This window comes from Coturnix japonica, chromosome Z (assembly GCF_001577835.2).
Source record: "Coturnix japonica isolate 7356 chromosome Z, Coturnix japonica 2.1, whole genome shotgun sequence".
Taxonomy (NCBI): Eukaryota; Metazoa; Chordata; class Aves; order Galliformes; family Phasianidae; genus Coturnix; species Coturnix japonica.
Window position 1 is genome coordinate 18131762 of NC_029547.1, and position 19738 is coordinate 18151499.

General features: G+C 37.9%; 1 protein-coding gene across 2 annotated transcripts in view; it reads right to left on the reverse strand.

Annotated features, from left to right (window-relative positions):
- The window catches only part of LOC107305997 (chondroitin sulfate proteoglycan 4-like), a 32253-nt gene that overhangs the window by 11186 nt on the left and 1329 nt on the right, over positions 1-19738 (reverse strand). Inside the window, exons 2-7 of one of the 2 annotated variants that reach the window (XM_015848733.2) lie at positions 16710-16873; positions 12533-16099; positions 11220-11690; positions 10216-10392; positions 4768-4966; positions 1157-1288 (exon numbers count right to left, since the gene is read on the reverse strand). In XM_015848733.2, coding sequence (XP_015704219.2) covers positions 1157-1288; positions 4768-4966; positions 10216-10392; positions 11220-11690; positions 12533-16099; positions 16710-16873 — 4710 coding nt within the window. The remainder of the gene's footprint in view (positions 1-1156; positions 1289-4767; positions 4967-10215; positions 10393-11219; positions 11691-12532; positions 16100-16709; positions 16874-19738) is intronic. The other variant, XM_032441314.1, reaches the window with a different exon arrangement.

Genomic DNA, 19738 nt, shown 5'->3' on the forward strand with positions numbered 1-19738 from the left:
TAAGCCCTGTGCCTAAAGCAACCTTACACATCGAAATCACAGATTACCAAACCTTTTAAGTGGGTTTATTTGAATCCCATTTATATTGACTGAAGAAGATCATGCTGCCACAATCTCATTTTTGGTTGCCCATATTTAGTAGCTTTTATTGCAAGTCTTTGTTTATACAGCTTACATTTATGAAGTCTTAGAAACTGTAGTGCTTGTCTTCTGTACTGAATTAATAAATCAAGATACAGATAAACACCTGAGCTTTCCTGACTCCATGTCTCTCTCTCTGGCCACATTCAGAGAAAAAAAAATAATAAGGTAATGCAAACTAGAAGCAGGATGCAAGAAAATTCAAGGAGGGATTACCCTTCCCTGTGCAAAGGAGGAAATGGCTCTGGTGAGATGCTCTTAACTCCTGCAGCAGTATGCTTTCATTTAAAATAGTCCTCTCCTCAGCTGATGACCCAGCTATCGCAAATGCACAAATATAAATTGAAGTTGTTCAGTCCTTCTTATCCATCCTTGATCCTGTGCTGCCCTTCATAACTCTGTTCAAACAGTAAGAAAGTGAACTAGCAATATGATGAGATTAAGCATCAAATGGATAGGAACTTCACTCTGTATTTGCCATGCAGAAATCACTATTGTGATCAACAGTTCCGTGTCAGGGTGGAGACCAGTCACAAACAGTGTCCCCAAAGGGTTGGTCTTGGGACCAGTGCTCTCCAGTATCTTCATCAATGACACAGACAATGGCATCAAGTGCAACCTCAGCAGGTTTGCAGATGACACCAAGCTGAGCAGGACAGCCTGAATGCTCTAACCACTACATTGTAACTCTAACTCTATTACAGTGCTTTGAAATTCCTCTTAATGAGGAATGTTCAGAGCTTAGGCTGAACTGTGTTATTGTCACACAGTGCCTTATATGTTTTACTGCCAAATTACATCACCCCAAGCACTGCTCATATCAAAAATTTAAAGACCATACAAACAATAAATGCAATTGAGACAACATAAAAGTTCTTTTAGAAAGCAGACAGTTGCATGTTTCTAAGTACAGTTATCCATATTTTAGACAGCTAGCTGGCAAATTACTGCATACATAGTTACCTATGCAATTTTTTAAAGTGCACAAAATAATGATAAGCTCTTAAAAACAGACCTGGAAAGACTGTGAGTCCTTTGTTTACTTCAAGGCTAATGACCAGAGTCCGAGCTGTGATGCTAAAAATCTGTCGTGGTGCAGAGTTCAAACCATCTGTTACCTGAAAGCTGAAGCCTCCAGACATTGCTCCTGTACATAACAAAAACATAAATTTATTGTATTTTTTGTTTTGTTTTTTTTAAATAAACATACAAATATATACAATGCACACCTTTTGTTGTATTTATTTCAACGTCACCTACAAAGACATCCTGAAGAAGTATTTGGTTAGTACTTTGACATCTAAACTAGAATTTTATTAGTTCATAATGCAGAGAAGAGCATCCCAAGGAGAACTACTGGCTAGATACCTCAGAGCTGAAAAGTGGAGTGCCCCTTCCCCTCTTACTTTACCAAATTCAGCAGACTTGGAACCCAGTCAAACTTGGGGAGACACTGGCTCCCAAATTTTCTACTCCTGTTGCATCTTAGAAGGTACTTAGGAAGCTAGTTCGGCACAAAAGTAATTTTAAGAGAAAAGCTACCAGAATAATCTTTCATTTTTTATTTATATTTAAAGGACTGGACCAAATCACAGCTTTCAGTTTTGCTGAGGAGGATGTCTTGTCACAACTTTAATTATTTCAGATAACATGTGTACTCGTAATAAATGCACTTTTTTTTTTTCCTTTAATCTTAGGATCCATGTGTAGTTTGGCCACACAGTAATAGCAAAATATCTCCAGGAGACCAAGCAGATTCAAGAAGAAACAGTTTTCAAAAGCAACTTAGTAAGGTGTACAGTGCTTCCTGAGACTGGCTTTAAGTTGACAGTGTCCAGACTGGTTAATTAGGTACAAAAAAGAGAATAAAAAATGAAAACAATTGTTACAATTGCTCTTTTACTTACTTTGCCTAATTTTTCTGTGAGATTGCTACATGAATATATGTCATGAAAGCATGATGTTGCCACGAACTTCATACTTCGGTTAAAGACCAGTGCTCTTTGCCCAGCAATAAATTAACATATCAGAAGAACCAAACATGTGTTCTAAGATTATAGCTAACAGTTCCCCTAGGCAATGCTCTCAAATCAGGCCAGGCACAGAAGCATCTCTGGAAAACCATGTTATATTGCTTTTTATTTTAAAAGCTTTTATGCTCTGATGTTTTCTTACAATAAAAACACACAAGCAGTTGCACATTTTCAAAGGCACTGAGGAACCAACCACTTGCTTCAAGTTAGGAGAAAAAGGCTTACTTTTAACCTGCTTTTTTGGACAATCCAGAGCAACTCTGTGATTGACATAATCTGAAACTCTGATATTGACAGAGTCAAGAACAGAACTAAATCCTGAAGTGCTGCTTAGGTATTATTTTATCACAATTAATTTTTAAAGAGATATCTGATCTGAGGTGATAAAAGGGATATCAGAAAAAGGGTTGTAAGAACTGCATGGAGAAGACACTAAGGCTGACAAAAGGTCAGTTCAATTTTCTTAAGGAAAAATTAAGGGTGGACTCCATACTACAAAAGCTGGGAAGGGTGCACCCTGGAATGAAATGGAATGGATGCAGAAGAGGGAAGGAATTCTTACACTGAAGGAGGAGTACAGAAAAGGAAACATCTGATCTGGTTCTGCATTTATAAAACAGACAAAATTTGAAGGGTAGATATAAGAGAGAAAGGCAGACTTGCAACTCAGAGCACAGAATCAGCAGTTTAATTTAATTCACAGGACTGAAGAAAAATTAGGGAAAACTTTATGAAGATTGGTGTTAGAGACATAAAAACAATGCATTGTAATACTTCATTTGTACTACAAAACACCCTGAGAACAAAGCACTAGTGCTATGTACAGAAGCAAAAGCCCTGTGACAGCTGGAGCAATCAGTCCCAGTGCATGGAAGATCTGCCTCAGACAAGAAGGCACTGCTCTTCCTTCTCCCTGGGAAGGTTCACAGTGAGTGGGAAAAGCAGAAGACAGAATGGGGAGAATATGAAATGGAGTACTTGCCAGGAGGAGCCAAAGAACCTAGTAAATGGCAGAAAACTGAAGATGAAGGACAAAGCAGCTGTAGAGGAGGTTAAGAAGCATTGTGACAGCAAGAGAAGAGAAGGTCCAAGGCAAGACTGGGAAAGATGAGCACAGCAAGGACATTTCCAGCAACTGTTCAAGATGAAGGAAGAAAGAAAATTATTTTCTTCCAAGATTATGGAGTACAGTCTGAAGAAAGAAAAGAACTGAAACATCAAGAGTACTTCCTGAAACACTGGAGGTCATGATGCTGCCAGAGCAGCTGCAAGAGCTGAGGCATAACCTGGGCAATTTTACATTTCAAATCTACTGTACAACCCACATTCCCACTCACTGAAAAAAAAAAAAAAAAGAATGGAATTTCCTATTCTTTCTGCTTTTATTAATCAAGATCCACTTCCTAAGGCTACAGATGTGCATTTGCCCCTTCTGGAACAGAATGAATTAATTTCCTCACACTCAAACTACCATCTTCCTACCATCATCAGGGTTTTTACATATCAAAGTCTTCCTTGAAACAACTTAAACAGCTGGGCTCACTTTGCTATGTTCTTGACCTTTCACCTCCTGACTAAATTATTTGAGTAGGATACCAACAGCTCAACAACAGCTGCTTGTAAAGCAAATTCAGCAACATTTATGCACTCTGCAAGATACTTCTCTGAAAGTCAGAGCGCTTTAACCAGCACCAAACCTCATGGAGTCACAGCACAGATCTGGCGTGACTGCCAAACACAAACAAGCCTGGAAAGAATTCCAGCTCACTCCAGGGGCTGGTGAGATAATCCTGTACCTCCTCCATCTCCTTCCCCATCACTCAACTGGTTTACCCTTCATAAGCACCTCCTTTCTCCTTTCAGCTGATGCAATATGATAACAGAGCTAGAGCAGGAACACAGCAGCTACTGCTCCACAAAAGCCCCACCCCTTCTTCAGACTGGAACCTCAAAGGGATGTGCACACCCAAAGCTTCTTGGCATTGCTACTTAAGAACCCCAGATACTGCCCTGACTCCCTGTTTTTACACATTCTTTCTGTAGAAGCAAAAAATAAATAACACAATCTCTGTCTCTCACTGTCTCACTGTCTCTGGTGAAAAAGAGTAAAGGGTTATTGCACAAGTTCTTCATAGCAAAGTTCACCTCACCCATGCAATCCATAACTTCCTTGCCCAGAGCTTCTTAGGAGCGTGACTATACTGTGACAGGTACCCGAGATACTGCTAATCCACAAATAACACAGCATTGTCAAAAGGTTTTTAGAAGTCTCTCAGTGACAACGGTTAAAAAAACCCAAAAAACTGCATATCTCTAAAAGTTGCATGGCAGTGTTACCTTTATGCAAACCATGGGCTCAATAAGAAGACTGCTACTAGCAGTCTTCCCACAGAACACCAGGTTTTCATGATGAACATTCATTTCAGTGGTTATAAGAACCATTTCCTGTCTAGGTCATCAAGATCATGTATCACAGAACCAGCTCTCTGAGATTTTTGTGCCATTACAAAGAGATTTTCATACAATTACAAACACAAATGCACTGAATAGGAGCAGTATATTGCTAACAGGTGGTATTTTTGAAACAACATACCATTGTGTACAAATACCAGCTGCCGTTCAATTATATGAGCCTGAGTAAAACTAAGGATGCTCTCGTTTGGAGAAGACTTCAGAGCCAAGTGGCCATTGCTAGGCGGTGTAATTGAATATATCAGGTCTGATGGTGAGGAGTCCTTATCTTCTGCACAGAGGTCATCAGTAGTTATTTCTGTGACTGAACCCACCCAAACCTAGAAAAAAAACCATAAAATTAGAAAAGTAAAAAAGAAAAAAAATGCATGCAAATAAACTAAACAACAACAACAACAAAAAAAAAAAAAAAAAAAAGGTTTATGCTGTACAGCACTAGCAGCTATGAGAGGTTTTTCTGATCATAGACTGTAATGGTTAAGCCTGGCACATGGTTTTCAAGAAACAAGACCATGAAATAACACAAACAAACACACTCTACATGGGTTTGAATTTTAGAGGGTTGAAGTTTAAGTTCTCTATTTGTCAAGCACTACCCAAACTCTTAACAACAGAGCAACACTGTATTTTGATAACTGAGTCAAGGAGCTCCCTTCCAACACATACATATGAATATTATTGTCATGTAATTCACAGCAGGCACAGCATTCAATATGCTCTACTTTCAACTAGCAGAAAAGAAAAAAAGATAATGGCCTGAGGACAGCACAGTCTCTAATATAAATGGAAGACTTGTAGCTGCGTTATTTCAATTTAACAAACTGCATTAAAGCCCCTTTTTCAGTGCACCCAAACAACCCACAGAGATGCTCAGAGCAGAGACAGTGGAAGGAAACCATGCCTTCAGCAGCTGCTTAGCACTTTGCAAGTCATACATACGAACAAATAAATAACTTATTTGAGAAGATGCTACAAAACCTACTACTTCTTTCTGGAAAATCAGAATGCTTCTTTTTTTTTCTTTTATTTTTATTTTTTTTTAATATATATATATTTATATATTCTGCCAGAACCTTCTTGGCTTCCACTCACATCTTGGTAATATTTCTTGATTGAGAATTATAGACTTTATTCTTCATCTTTTCTGTATACAGTCAGAACTACAGACAAAAGTACTAACAAAGAATAATACAAATTTATCTCAACATTAAGTGAAACCTCCAGATATTCAATATATGAATGCCAGTTGCTTCCAAGCAGTTTGTATCACAGAATATAAGCTAAAAGCCCTAGCCTTCAACACATTTATCTTGAAGTAGAAAACACATACTGCAACATTCCTTTCTGCCTTCCCAGGGCCCCAGCACACATAGCAAGTGTCTGCTAGCAGCATTATATCAAGTGCTTTAAGAGAAAATGTGATCCCTGAAAAAAAAATAAAAAAAAATGGCATTTTACTTCAGCCAGAAACAAAAATCACCGATCAGATTTTTCCTTAACTATCACTATCAGCAATCTTGAATGTTTCTTTTAATGCCACTGGGATTTTTGTCATGACACTTCAATAACAGAAAGACTGCAGCCCAGGCTGTCACAAAATCTGTGCCACAGAAAAAGAGATACAATTGAATGTAAAGTGTTCTCTAATTAGAAAAAAGAGTTTGAAGTTGTGTTACATTTTGTAATAGAAAAATTTTAAATAAGAAATTGCTTTTTCTCAATTGAAATGCATATTTTTTTTGCACTAGGATCTAAGTTTGGTAAAAGATATCACCTATGAACACAACATAATAACTAAGAAAGGCTGACTTATTAAACATCAGTATGTGAGCACATCAGTGCCACTGGTTTCATATCATGACACTAAATTCCCATCAGTGACACTGTTTCAGACTATTCTGCATAGTAAATAAGAAGTGACACAAAGAATACACAAAGACATTAGAAAGAACTACACAAAAAACACTGTGCGTGACTCAGGCTAAACATCTGTAAGTTTTAAAAAAAATAATTCTCTTAATAACAGAAAAATTCAGCTTGTTTTCCTATAAAAAGGCAATGTTATTTCTGTTGTTCCTGCATGCGGTCACACAATGCTTTTTAAAGTACTGTAAATGCCAAGTCCCCTGTGACCTGTAACATGATCCGCAGGGAATGAAAGGAGATACAAAGCTAAACAGGGCTGTAGGGAAGTAGACACTCAGAGCACCGCAAATACTATGCAGGTACAGCTTATTTTCCACATCTGGAATCAAGTCCTCCCTGAAGAACACCATGAAAACTGCATCCAAATTTCCAGGATGTAGCTATACTCAAATTCTGCACTTGCCCAACACATTCCACAAGCATGGTCCATAAAATGGTCCACAACCCTGCCCATTCTGCTCTGCTTAAAAGCATTCAGCTTATCAGTTCTTCATTGTGTGTTGTGTATCCATGTATAAATTCAAAAATACTTTAATACTCTGGTAAATTAATGATTTAGGGGGGAAAAAAAATAGCACTTCAATTTTGTTTAAGTAAAATGAATTGGCCCTCTTGTGGCAACAGGAGGACATACTCATTTCAAAGCATCACTACTGATAAACACTGTTAAACATATCAAAAAAAAAAAGGAAAACAAACATACAACCTGCCAAAATGTTAGGAAATTATGCATTCCAGTACAGTTTCCAAGTATATTAATCTCTTCAGCATTTATTGTTCTAATAAAAAAGTTATAAAGTAAGCACAAGGATTACTAGCATGCATTTCTAAAGCTCTCATTGTAATAAAATTTCCCTATCTCATTCATTATGTTAATGTAAATACCTCAGAAGGTAATAAATTCTCAGTCTAAGAGGGGGAAAAAAAAAAATAAAAATGAAACCTTCCATTACTTTTGCTTCCTACAGAAAATCATAAAACAACCCCAAAAATATTTGGTTGTTTATCTTCCTGAAACTCCTTCCACTGTGTTCGTAACTTTGATATAAGAAACAGACGCTGTTTGAATAAGGGATATTTTAAGGATGCTCCAGAAATAAGGGTGCTGAAAGACTCATTCAGCTTGTACAAACATGCTCTTTTCATGGAAGTTTCTTGCATTTAGGTAGAAGTCCTATGACAAAGGCCGAAACTAGCTAACATCACTGACCGTGTCACTCAGCTCTTCACAGAAGCAACCTTTGACAGGAGGTGCTATATGGCAACCTACGTTTTACATTGTTCAGTTGTTCTTTCTAACTCCCTTTATACTGAGATCTTCAAAATTTCTGAGATGCTAAACTTCAGTCAATTCAGATGGTCCTACTAGATTTTAGTTCTCACAATATTGGTCCCAGGTTTCATACTTCTGTACATTTTCAACCTTTCAAAATACATACAGTAAAAGAGCTATTGCTTTTTCAAAGGCAACACAGCTTATTCTTCAACATTCACCCCTAGCAACATCCTTGAGGAGCACAGACTGTTTGGCTCAGCTGAACATCAGGCCAGCTATCCTCCACAGGAATGCCTAGCTCATCTCAATATTTAGCCAGCATATGATAAATCCATTTTCTCCTACTTATTTGGGATGTACAAGGTTCCTCTGAAGAAGGATCATCTTAGTGTATTCCTCCCAGTATGTAACTTGACAGTCACCACACTTTTTGTGTGTGTATTAGTACCTATTCCTGACAAAATCAAAGCTTATTTGTCAGCAACAGTATAGGCATAGTGAGCAGATCCACAGGATACAAAGGCAATATCATGGCAAACTGCCTGCACAGCAAAAAAAAAGATCAACTTTGGCTAGGTTCAGCTGCATCACCATTGTTCTTTGGAAGCCAGGACTTAACAACCATTTTTAGAAAAAAGCCATTTGCTGCACTGCAGTGCACTGTGCTGGCTCAGAGCAGAATGCCACTTTAAGCCTGTATTGCACACAGACAGCTATCAAACTGTGCACACATCTCTCGTATGCTACTAGACAAACATGACCATGTGCTGTGCTGATGTCTATAGAGTACCTCTGTGATTAATTTAACCACAGAAGGTTTTACTCTATTTCTTGAATGCCTATGAAGACACAATGCTTGTTTGTCCTTCTACTGGCAATATTTGCAAGAGATCACGGACTTGCTGAAACCACTGGGAAGATGCACAGCATTACCACTATTACTGTTCAAAAATCCCCTTTTCTCAAGTGAAAAGGCAATATACACAACCCACGGCTATGGTCAGCTCTATGGTAATTTATTCTCCCTAGGCATCATGAATCAGATACATAAAATTAAATGCGTTTTTAGATGCCACCAACTTGTAAAGTACATCACACAGCACAAGGAACAATGTAGCCTCAGAACATGCCGATTATCTACTTTCAAATCTATTTTGAAATGTCTTAACGGCCTCTCAGCAGGTCTAGTCTAACCACAAGTTATTAGCTAAATCTTACCCATTAAATTCTGTTTCTCAGAGCCATCTGACTTATCTGCCAGGTCCCAGGGAGGAAGCCTTCAAACACTGAGGGTTTTTGCGAACTGCTTCTTGTTACTGGGTGCAACAATAACACAAATAAGTAATAGAAGGAAGAAAAAAAGGAGGGAAGGACAGACAGGACCAAAGGAAGTGAGAAATGGAAAAAGGAGAGATAGGAAAGACAGGAAAAGATCTGAAAAAGCACTGAAGTGACAGAAGTGACTTTTTTCAAGACTGGAATGTTAAAAAGCCAGGTACTAAGTGGGGGGGGGGAATAAAAGTGAAGCACCACTCAGCAATTTTAATTTTTCCCATAGGAACTGATGTGGGGGGAAGGGGGGGGGACGACTGCATTTTTTTATCACAATACCACAGAGTAGTGAATTCAGTGTCTCCAACAACATCTTGGTGATCTCTATCAGCCTAGATTTTCACAAACTGTATTGTATTATTCTATTAGGAACTTTAAAATGCCTGAGAACGCCTTACAAGGGGGACATTCTTCTTTTGTATCAGAAATACCCAGTATGTACTGATGCACAAGTGAGAACATTGCTCTCTTCTTCTATCCTGTCCCAGTGTGGAGTCCAAATAGGTACAAGGAGTAGCTTACAGCTTAGCACGTCTGACCCTTCAGTATATTTAATAGGAAGAACCAAGGCTGCACAAAGGAAACAGTAAGATTTGCAGCCTTATAATCACTACTCTTGGTATTTTTCTAAGCCATGTTTATTAACAGCCTTGAAGACATTCTAGCAAAAAACACTACAATACAGCAATGTTACAGGTATGAGCTGTCTACCCCAAAAAGCCTTATGTTAGTCTACTAGGCTTAAATGTGATCTTAAGGTTAAGGTTAAGAGAAAGTTCCAACAACCCTCAACTAAGGCAGCAGCAAACATTCTTCATGGCATCCCCTAAACATTCCCCACTTTATATCCTAATTGCAAAGTTATCCCTGTACTATAATAACTTCATTAACACAATTTTATTTGAATTCCATGATTACCATGACATGTCACTGCACTGAACATCCAAACAGATACAAAACTAATGCTCTGTTAATGTAAGTGTATTAAATGACATCAGGTTAGAAATCAACATTTTAAAATTATGCCAAACATACCTGAAGAATTCTGTTAACTTTTATAACAGGAGCTTCATCATTTACTGCAGTAACTGTTACAAACATTGTTTGGGGCAAGCTTTGTTTCCGTAATTCTGTGTTATTAACTATAAAGGTAAAATTGTCCATTAGTTCCTCACTGCCATCATGAACATAGTAGATTAATTCTTGTTCCACCTGAAAAATAAAACAACCTAAAAAAATAAATATGCTAAAAGACAATTAATGTGATATTACAAAATATGTAAACCTAGTCATGTCCTCTGGATTGTCTCAACTGTTTACAACTCCAAAGAATTTATTTATGGTTGTATCTGATCTGTATCTCTACCTTTGTTCTACCCACAACAGCAAATTTTACTGCTCTATTCCTCTAGCCAGCTTAAGTTGCCAGTCTTGGCATTCCCCCTTCAGCCCAAAGAGAAAATAGCAGGATACGCTCCCACAGCATTTACAGCATTTCCTGGGAGCTACAAATGGGAAAAAATGAGTATTAGTAGATGGTGACTTAACATATCATTTTCCTTTTTAGAGCAAACAAACTGAAAATTAGCTTTTCACACATAAATTTACTCTCTATGAGCAAACGTAATCTAAAAAAAAAAAAAACAAAACAAATTAAATTAATAATAATAAATAGAAAGAAATTGTTTCCATATCCCTCCATGTTCAATTTACATACTATTTCATCTGGTCAGCTCTTCTCAAGAGTGCAAAGGGCTCATCATTCACTTGTGACTATAGCACACTGCTTCATTTGACCAGTGGCACCCAGGAAGTGATGTGGTTGACCATAAAAATCAGCCACCCTCCTCTGAACACCAAAGGACCAGCAGCAATATCTCTGTTACAAGGCCCAAAGCTCAAGCTCCTGCATCTCACCACCTTGCACTAAATCCTCCCACTCCAGACAAAAGTTAGCATTTAACAACATAAGGAAAGGGTTAATCATAACCATGGGCAAAGACTGATATCATTCATGATAATGAATCTAAATGCATTACCTGTTTTTTGGTAAATTTGCTTAACTTTATTCCGGGAGCATTAGAATCTTCAAAATACCCATGCTTTGGCTGGTCAACTAAAATAATTTCACAGCTGAGTCCTGTGAAGTGTCTACTAGAAATGTTTAGATAGTCTTCCACAAGGGCTTTTGAGCTACCTTCAACTACTGTGAAGTTCTTTACTTTCAAGGGAATCATTCTGGGTATAATGTCAACTGAGATTTCTATTCCATTCACCGTTTGTACACCGTTGGTCACATCCAGAGAAAAACAGTCACTTAGTTGGCCAGAAACTGTCTGCACGTACTGAACTTTGCCCTCATCAACATCTTGCTGTGTGAAGGTCAGAACTGGCTTCTGGTCGGCACCAAGATAACTCCCTGCTGATAAAAACTTCCGAATGTATCCATGAGATGGAAGCTGTCTCACTGTGAACACAATCTCAGATGGAGAACTGTTTTCATAGGCAACCTTAAATTGGAAAAACACAACTCAGAATTACTTAAACAGAAATAAGAGAAATTATTTAATTCCCGTGTTCTGAATTTGTCAGTTTTAACCATGGGTTCATATACCTAATTAATTGGCTTTCCTTGTCTGGGTACAGGCATATATGCAGACTTCTAACATACAATAGTTCTTGAAATAAGCATGTGTTAGATGGCATGAGACTGTATTGTAACCCTCAGTACGCTCTGTAAATTTTGAAAGAACACACTCTGGAATTAACTGAGTAAGAGCTGTAGAGTCCTGCTTGATCAAGGACTTACAGTCAACATACCAGCGTGCTGCAGCAGCCCCCTCGTGGTGGCTAAGGCTACAAGTAGACAATAGAGAGTGTAAACTAGTATTAACAAATGAGGTAACACTCATGCTTGTGACTTGAAACTTTTAAATTTTGGATCAGTATTAACTGAACTAGCCACCAACTTAATGAAAATAAATCCTTCCTTCCCTGGCATATTCAACCAGCTTAAATCAGGATGATACATGAAAATAAACACAAAAAGCTCTCTCAACTAAATCAAATACACAAGTGAAGATATTAACCTTTTCAAGCATCAATACCTAACAGTGTCAAAGACTACAGTCAGTCCTTCTGTTTCTTTAACATAACTGGTTTTCCTTCCTAGCAGTGGAAGCCTGTTAGTGTCAGACTCTCTCCAGAATGTGAAAACTGAAAAGAGCTAAACAAAAATATTTGGTCAAAGACAGACTGCATATTCTGCAATGGCTGAAAAAGGAGAGAAGAAAACTTGCTAGTAGTGTGACAAAATGGCCAATACAGTTAACTAACAATACAGTTAACTCACTTGCAGTTTTCCTTTACTGATCTTAACTGGTTTTCCTTCTTCAACTAAGAGACTGTTATTGTTCACAATCCTTGGTGGCCAGTGATGACTTTCCAAATACATACGAACATTCACAGCAGAATCAAGATGGATATTTTTAGCATAGACTGTAAAGTTAAACATGTCAATAAGGTTGTTGCTGTTATCATGCCTGTAGGTCACGTACCCCCTTATCAGATCAAGCTGAGTAAAGGAGTCTATCATTAGACCATTTACAGATATTCTTCCATATTTTGGAAAAGTAGTTATCTCAAATGTAATCTCATGATCATTTCTGATGTCTTGGTTTGTAGTAGCACTTAGGTTAGCTGTTGTAACAATTTCCTCTTTTCCTTTTTGAACCATCAGGCCTGTATTATTTGCCAAGCTAATATAAGGATCAGTGGCATTAACTTCTAGAAGGAAAGACGTGTAGTGTTTGCCATCTGTCACAAAGAGCACAAAACGCCCAAAATCTGCACCATGGTGTATAAACAAGACTTGCTTTTGCTCCAGGTCTTCTTGCTTGAATTGATAGAGTCTGTGCAATGAATCATTTGTTAGCACCAAATCGCCATTGGAAATGCCACGTCGTGTGTATAGCAGCTGCCCATCTTCAAAATCAGAATCAGGATCATGATAGCAAAGATCTGCCAAAGTTAATAATCGCTGTCCATTTCTCACAATGTTAAATACTTTATCAACAACACGTATTGGCTTTTCATCATTCTTCAGCTGGACAGAAATGTTGAATTTAATTTCTACTGAGGAAAGTCCTACTTTAGGATCAAAGTTCGCCCACTCCCTTGATTCTTCACTGGAAGCTCTGACAAGAAATTCGTCAAACACTGTTTCAGAATCATCATGCACATACATAAGACGCTTATCAGTTATATCTTTATTAGTGAAAGTGGTGAGATTGCCATTACTCTCAAATGAATCCGAAATATTAATGAGTTTCAATTTCCCATGTGTAGGAAACTTTAATACTGTATATTGGAAAGTTTTATTATCCAGTGCTTGCACAAACAATTTTGAGCTTGTTATTAATTCTCCTTCACCTTCAGTAACAGTTAAGCCATTATTAATTAAAATTATGTTTCTAAAATCTGATTTGATGTAGATTTCAAAGTCAAAGATATTTGATTCCAGATACTTTGTAGAGATGAGGAATTTAAATGAATCATGGTTGTCTTCGTGATATCTGCTTATTAACTCATAAGCCACTTTTTGATCAGCAATATCTTTCTGGCTAAAGACTGAATCTTCTTTCAAAGTCTGGTCATTAAGCAGTATTTGTCCACTCTTTGGTAAGGACAGCAATCTAAAATGAAGCTCATCTTCAGGTACCTCTTGACCCACAAGCACGGCAAAAAGATTATCTGAATTCAAGTATTTCTTCTTAAATTTTTCAATTTCTAGAGGAGTGTATTTCAATAAACTGTACCTTAACCATTTCACTTGGACTGGAAACACATACTCTTCACTGATTCTGTTTCCTATACTAACTTTGAATTTAAATTGGTCAGTAATATTTTCCAGCTGAATTTCTTTAAAAGTGCTACAGTACCTGACACGGCTGCGCTGAATGGAGCGTTGAGAGAAAGAGCTGGCTTGCTTCCACTCCCCCCTTGAATGCTGCCTTTGAACTTCCCCAAACTGGGGTGCATCTGTAATCTCATAGCGTATCTCCAGTTCTTGAAGGTTGGCATTTGTTTCAACTGTCAGATGTCTGGGTGAGATTAGAACTGTAGCACCCTGGACAAGTTTTATTCCTGTGTTGATAACAACTCTGTAATCCAAAGGAATTGCCATGACACGTAACACAACAGTGTTGCTCACTTTCTCACCATCGTTTGCTCTCAGAACAATCCTCGAGTTCCTGACACCTGTGTGGACAAAGAAAACATCACCTTTTTGTAAGTCCTCATTAGAAAAAGTAGTAATAGCCTTTCCAGGATGCTTTGAATTTTCTAAATATCCTGCATTTGCATTAAGATTTCCGAGCACTGAAAGACTGAGGTCCAGAGGATCTGTATCATTATCTAATACTTTGATCAAGTCACTAGTCAAACGTTTCTTTGAGTTTTCTATCAAAAGCAGCAAGTTTCCCTCAGCAAGCATGATCTCAGGAGCATCATTTACTGGAGTGATGACAATGGCAAACATGTACTCCTCATTTCTTTGCAAATATGGAGGTACAATCTTCCCATTGTTTGCAGAAATGGAGAAATTAAAATAATCATAAGTGTCTTCAGAGCCACCATGGATGTACAGAATCTTCCCTTGCCACACATCGTGCAAAGTAAACATATTTACCTCCTGCACTGGTTCAATATCTAGTCTCAAGTTACCATATGAGGGTGGTTCCTTTATTTCAAAAAGAACTTGTGATAGATTAATCCCTAATTTCTGAAAGTCTAAATTGACTTGAATGTGTTTAGATTCAAGTGAGGCTTGCCCACCTTCTTGAACAATCAGGTTGCTTAGAACTAATAGGTGGTTTTTATTTTCCTGTCCCAGAGAGACAGAGTTTTCAGGGGAAATGGCAAGTGTTGGGGCTGCTTTTACCGTGGGATATTTTACAGCCATCTCCAAAGAAAGATTTGTATTAAAAGCATTTTCTGCTTCACATCCAGCTGAAATATCCTTTGTTATTTGAACATTCTTCAGCGATTTCTTTTCTGAATTGACTTTTAGGTCTCTTAAGCAACCTTTGAAGGACCTTCCTCTGGCATTCTTCCCAAACACAGAAGGTAGCTCTAACTTAATCACTTCCAGTCGTTTACTGTCATCTACACCACCTACATAGAGAGACCCCGTCAGAAGTGGCAGCTTGTTTTGAGGAGGGAATAATTTTTCCACACTTTCTTTATCCAAAGTCAGTTGTAAATATTCTGCAGTAAATTTCAGCTTAATATAATGCCAATGACTGTCATTGACTGACCTAAGAGAAGAAAGGTGAGTTATACTTCTATGCTTTCCAATATAGGCTTTAATCAATCCATCTTCCACTTCCATTGCAATGAAATCTCCTTCTTGTCCAGGATGATAAAGCAGCAGGCCACGTGCAGCTGATGTTTGCAATGCAAACTCCAAGATTCCCTCACCATCAACATTCCATAATGGGAAAGAAACATAGGATCTGGAACTAAAAAAACTGATGGGCTCATCTTCACCTGCAAAGAATTCATCACTGCATCCCACTGAAACTTCATGGACCTTTTTAAAGCCAGTAGATCTCAGGGGCATCAAAATGTCTTGCTGATTAAATAACACATCATCAATACACCCTCGAAAGCTGGGCAGTCCTCCAACAAGGTAAGGAACATCAAGTTCAGTAGTACCACCTAGGTAGAATCCATGATCAATATTTAATTCATAGAGAAATCCAGGCATTTTTGCAGTAGTCCTATCATTTTTATCAATTAACAATGTGACATTATCACGTTCATGATGCAGTTCAACTAAGTGCCAAGCTAAATCATTCAGACGAGATCTCTGCCGAGAACGCAGTATTTGTTCTCCCATGCCAAAGTTAATTCTCAACTGCAAGAAAAAATAAAAATAAATCAAAATCCAAAGTAATCTTTTTTACAATCATATATTCGTAGAGACTTGATAGGTTAATTTTCATTACTTTTCATATTAAGTGTATTGTTCATAAAATGTAATTTTAAAAAAAAAAAAAGAAGTCTAATTAAATTTTTGTGTAGGTTCACTTGACATCATAAATTTGACTTGTCACATTGAAGAAATGGACTGCTCTTTAGTTTTGCCAGAACCAATACCTGAGAATCCAGGTGGCAACACTGTTTGAAGAACATGCCTTGCAGTAAAGTTTTTAATTGGATCCCAGCATTTTCTAAGATGTTAATATCATTAAATCTGAAATTTTACCTCATCGAACCTCATGCCTTGAACAGAGTGATTTTGATCTTACGGCTTTCTAGAGATCTAGGAGGCTTCTATATAAGTAGCTTCTTATTAACTATCATTGTAAAAAACATATAATTTAATTGAAAATTTCAAAAAATGTTATCTGACATTTCCATTTTTTTTAAACAAAAACTTTGAGAATTGTTATTGACAACAGCTTAAAGAAAAACTCAACAACGGAGGCTACATGTATCTTTCTTGCTACAGTTACAAATGATACCTGCAGATTTCCTGACTGTAATTCCATCAAACAATAATCTCTCTTCCCAGCTGCAAGAAAGAGCAATCCATGTGGCTTGCTTGTTAGAAACCGTAACTGTAAGGTTGTCTGACAGGATGCCTCTGTCATCTTCAATGCTACAAAACTATCACCATAAAATGACACTAAAAGAAAAGAAAACAAGCATAAGATTTAGTTACACAGAAAGAAATACCTTTTTCTCATCTCTATCTAACCATATATTAAAAAGAAACAAAAACATATATAAATGTTTAAACGCTGACTAGCTCTCACAGACGCCCTTACCTTCTAACACCCTAGCCCATGGAATAGCTCCAAGTAGGTCCTGTGTCAGGTCCCAATGAAGACAATGAAGTAAGGTAACTGCATCCTCCCTGCCTACAACCTTTCATTCTAAAAGCAAACGAACACTTCTCTGTACCAACACACTTCTTCTGAACTACCATATATTCCAGGGTGCTTCCGTGTGAGACAGAGGGGTTGTGGTATCTCAAGATGTAAACAGGTTTCTACAGGGTAATTACAATTTCAGGATTCGTGAAAGTAAAGCTAGTAGCCCCATTAGCCCCATCAATGATCCCCAATGATGCAAATGTGGTAAACAATGAGAGACCCCTTTAGATCTTTAGTGCTTCGGTTGTAACTAAGATGAAATAACTGCAGCAACTCAGGGAATTAGCAAAGGAGAGCAACAGAATGGACAGCTGCAGCATGCATGCAACAGAGTCCAGTGGCACATGAGTTTATGCCTTACAGCTTTTTTTTTTTTTCCTTTCTCCTGGTATTGAATTGCAAGTCTTAACAACAAGAGTGATAAATCCCTGATAATCTAGAAGCAGGCTAAACTGTTAGTTATACAGTGTGGAAGTTCCAACTCTTTTCTCATAAGCTACAAGAAAAACAGCAAGCAACTTCAGATGTAAACATAATAGGTAGATTCTCCCTTGGGACAGTATCTGAGTGATGGAAGCAAGTGTTCACAGTCCATTAATACCAAATATAAATAAATCGTCATGATATTAATAACTTGTAAAAGTCTTGTTCATTTTGATTGCACAACACAAGTGGAGGCATTAAGAAGTCCTGAGGAATCCAGAGAAACTACACGTACCTCACGCAAGAAGCTTTTTACAGCTGTTCACCATAGGGAAAAAAAAATAAATAAGGGCAGAATGAGGGATTAAGGAATATTTCTGCGACTATTGCACATGCTCTGCACTATAAATATGCCTAAGGCTGAACCAGAAACAAGCCACTTTTCTAGATGCTTTGAGATAACAAAGCTTTTCATCCAGGTCCAAGATTTCAACAACTGTTACAAGAGATATCAGTCTTCTCTGAAGTGAATTATTTAACGCCCACAAATACAAACTCTACTTCCACACATTTATTTTTTCAGCTTTACCATATTTTCCTTGAAGCTGGAACCATTCACTAGAACTGAGCCACACTAATTCCTTCACATGCTGCAATTCTCTGTTCCGAATTCACTACCCAGCTGTTTCATTTCAATCTGAGGCACCATATATGCATTTGAAAACACTGTGACTACAGGAGAATCCCAATATTGAAGTATAAAAAAATAACTCAGAGAAAGAGATACTGGCCTCTATCAGAATTTTACAATTATTTAAAAGTGAGTAACTTAAGCAAAAACCCCTGAAGTAAATATCTGAGTGGTAGGAGATAGATGCTGTGAAAATATGTTGAAATGAAATGTTGGTTATATGAAAGCACCCCAACTGAAAAGCAATTCTTTAGGGTAGAATATTGCTGTATGACCAACATGTTTTTCTGAACTTTTGGAAAGGTTGTTAACAATACTCTATAGTATACCAGTGATTAAAACCACTATTTTTTAAGACATAATACAAACAGTAAAAGTCCTGGTCCTGGTGAGGCCACACCTGGAGTATCATGCACAGTTCTGGGCTCCTCAGTTCAAGGAAGACAGGGAACTTCTACAGTAAGACCAGTGTGAGGCCATAAAAGATGAGGAGGGGCCTGGAGCATCTAGGTCTGTTCAGCTTAGAGTAAAGAAGACTCAGAGGGGATCTGATCACTGTCTATAAATACCTAAAGTGAAGAAGGCAAAGAGAAGAGGCCAGACTGTTTTTAATGGTGCACTGTGATAGGCCACGGGGGAAGGGCCACAAAATGAAGAATAGAAAGTTCTGCACAAATTTAAGAACTTCTTCACAGCAAGGGTGACAGAGCACTGGAACAGGCTGCCCAGGGGAGTTGTGGAGTCTCCTTCACTGGAGATATTCAAGACCTGCCTGGACGCCTACCTGTGTGAGCTGGTGTAGGGAACCTGCTTTGGAAGGGATTGGACTCAATGATCTCTGGAGGTCCCTTCCAGCCCCTACAGTTCTCCGATTCTGCAAAAATAAGGGGCAATGGATACAAACTGAAACATAAGAAATTACATATGAACATATGGAAAAATGTCTTTACTCTGAGGGTGACAGAGCATTAGAACAGACTGTTCAGAGAAGTTGTGGAGCCTTCTTTTCTGGAGATATTCAAAACCAAACTGGACACTTTCCTGTGCAACTCACTGTAGTGAACCCACTCAAGCATAGTGCTGGACTAGATCTCCAGTGGTCCCTTCCAACCCCTATGACCCTATGGGAAAAAAAACCAACAAAAAACAGTATTTGATGGCAATTACTTTCTTAAAGTAAACTCCTATTTGCTTTTTCCTTCTGATTAGCAGTGAAGCATCAGTTTGGCAACTGATTTTTCTGACATTTTTGACTGACACACATCCTAGTGCTACATCTGCATATGCTTTACACACCAGATTTCCAGATAATGATAGTCCTATGGTTAAAGCACTGAATTTTTATTTTATTTTATTTTATTTTTTAACACACTGGCCAGGTACCGATGCCAAACCAGCATTCCACATAGCTGCACCTAGATCAGCAAAAGCAGCAGGCTGCCTTTGTCACCCTACAGTGCAATCAGGAAATGCCACCTCCAGCCATGGCTGTGTCTTGCAA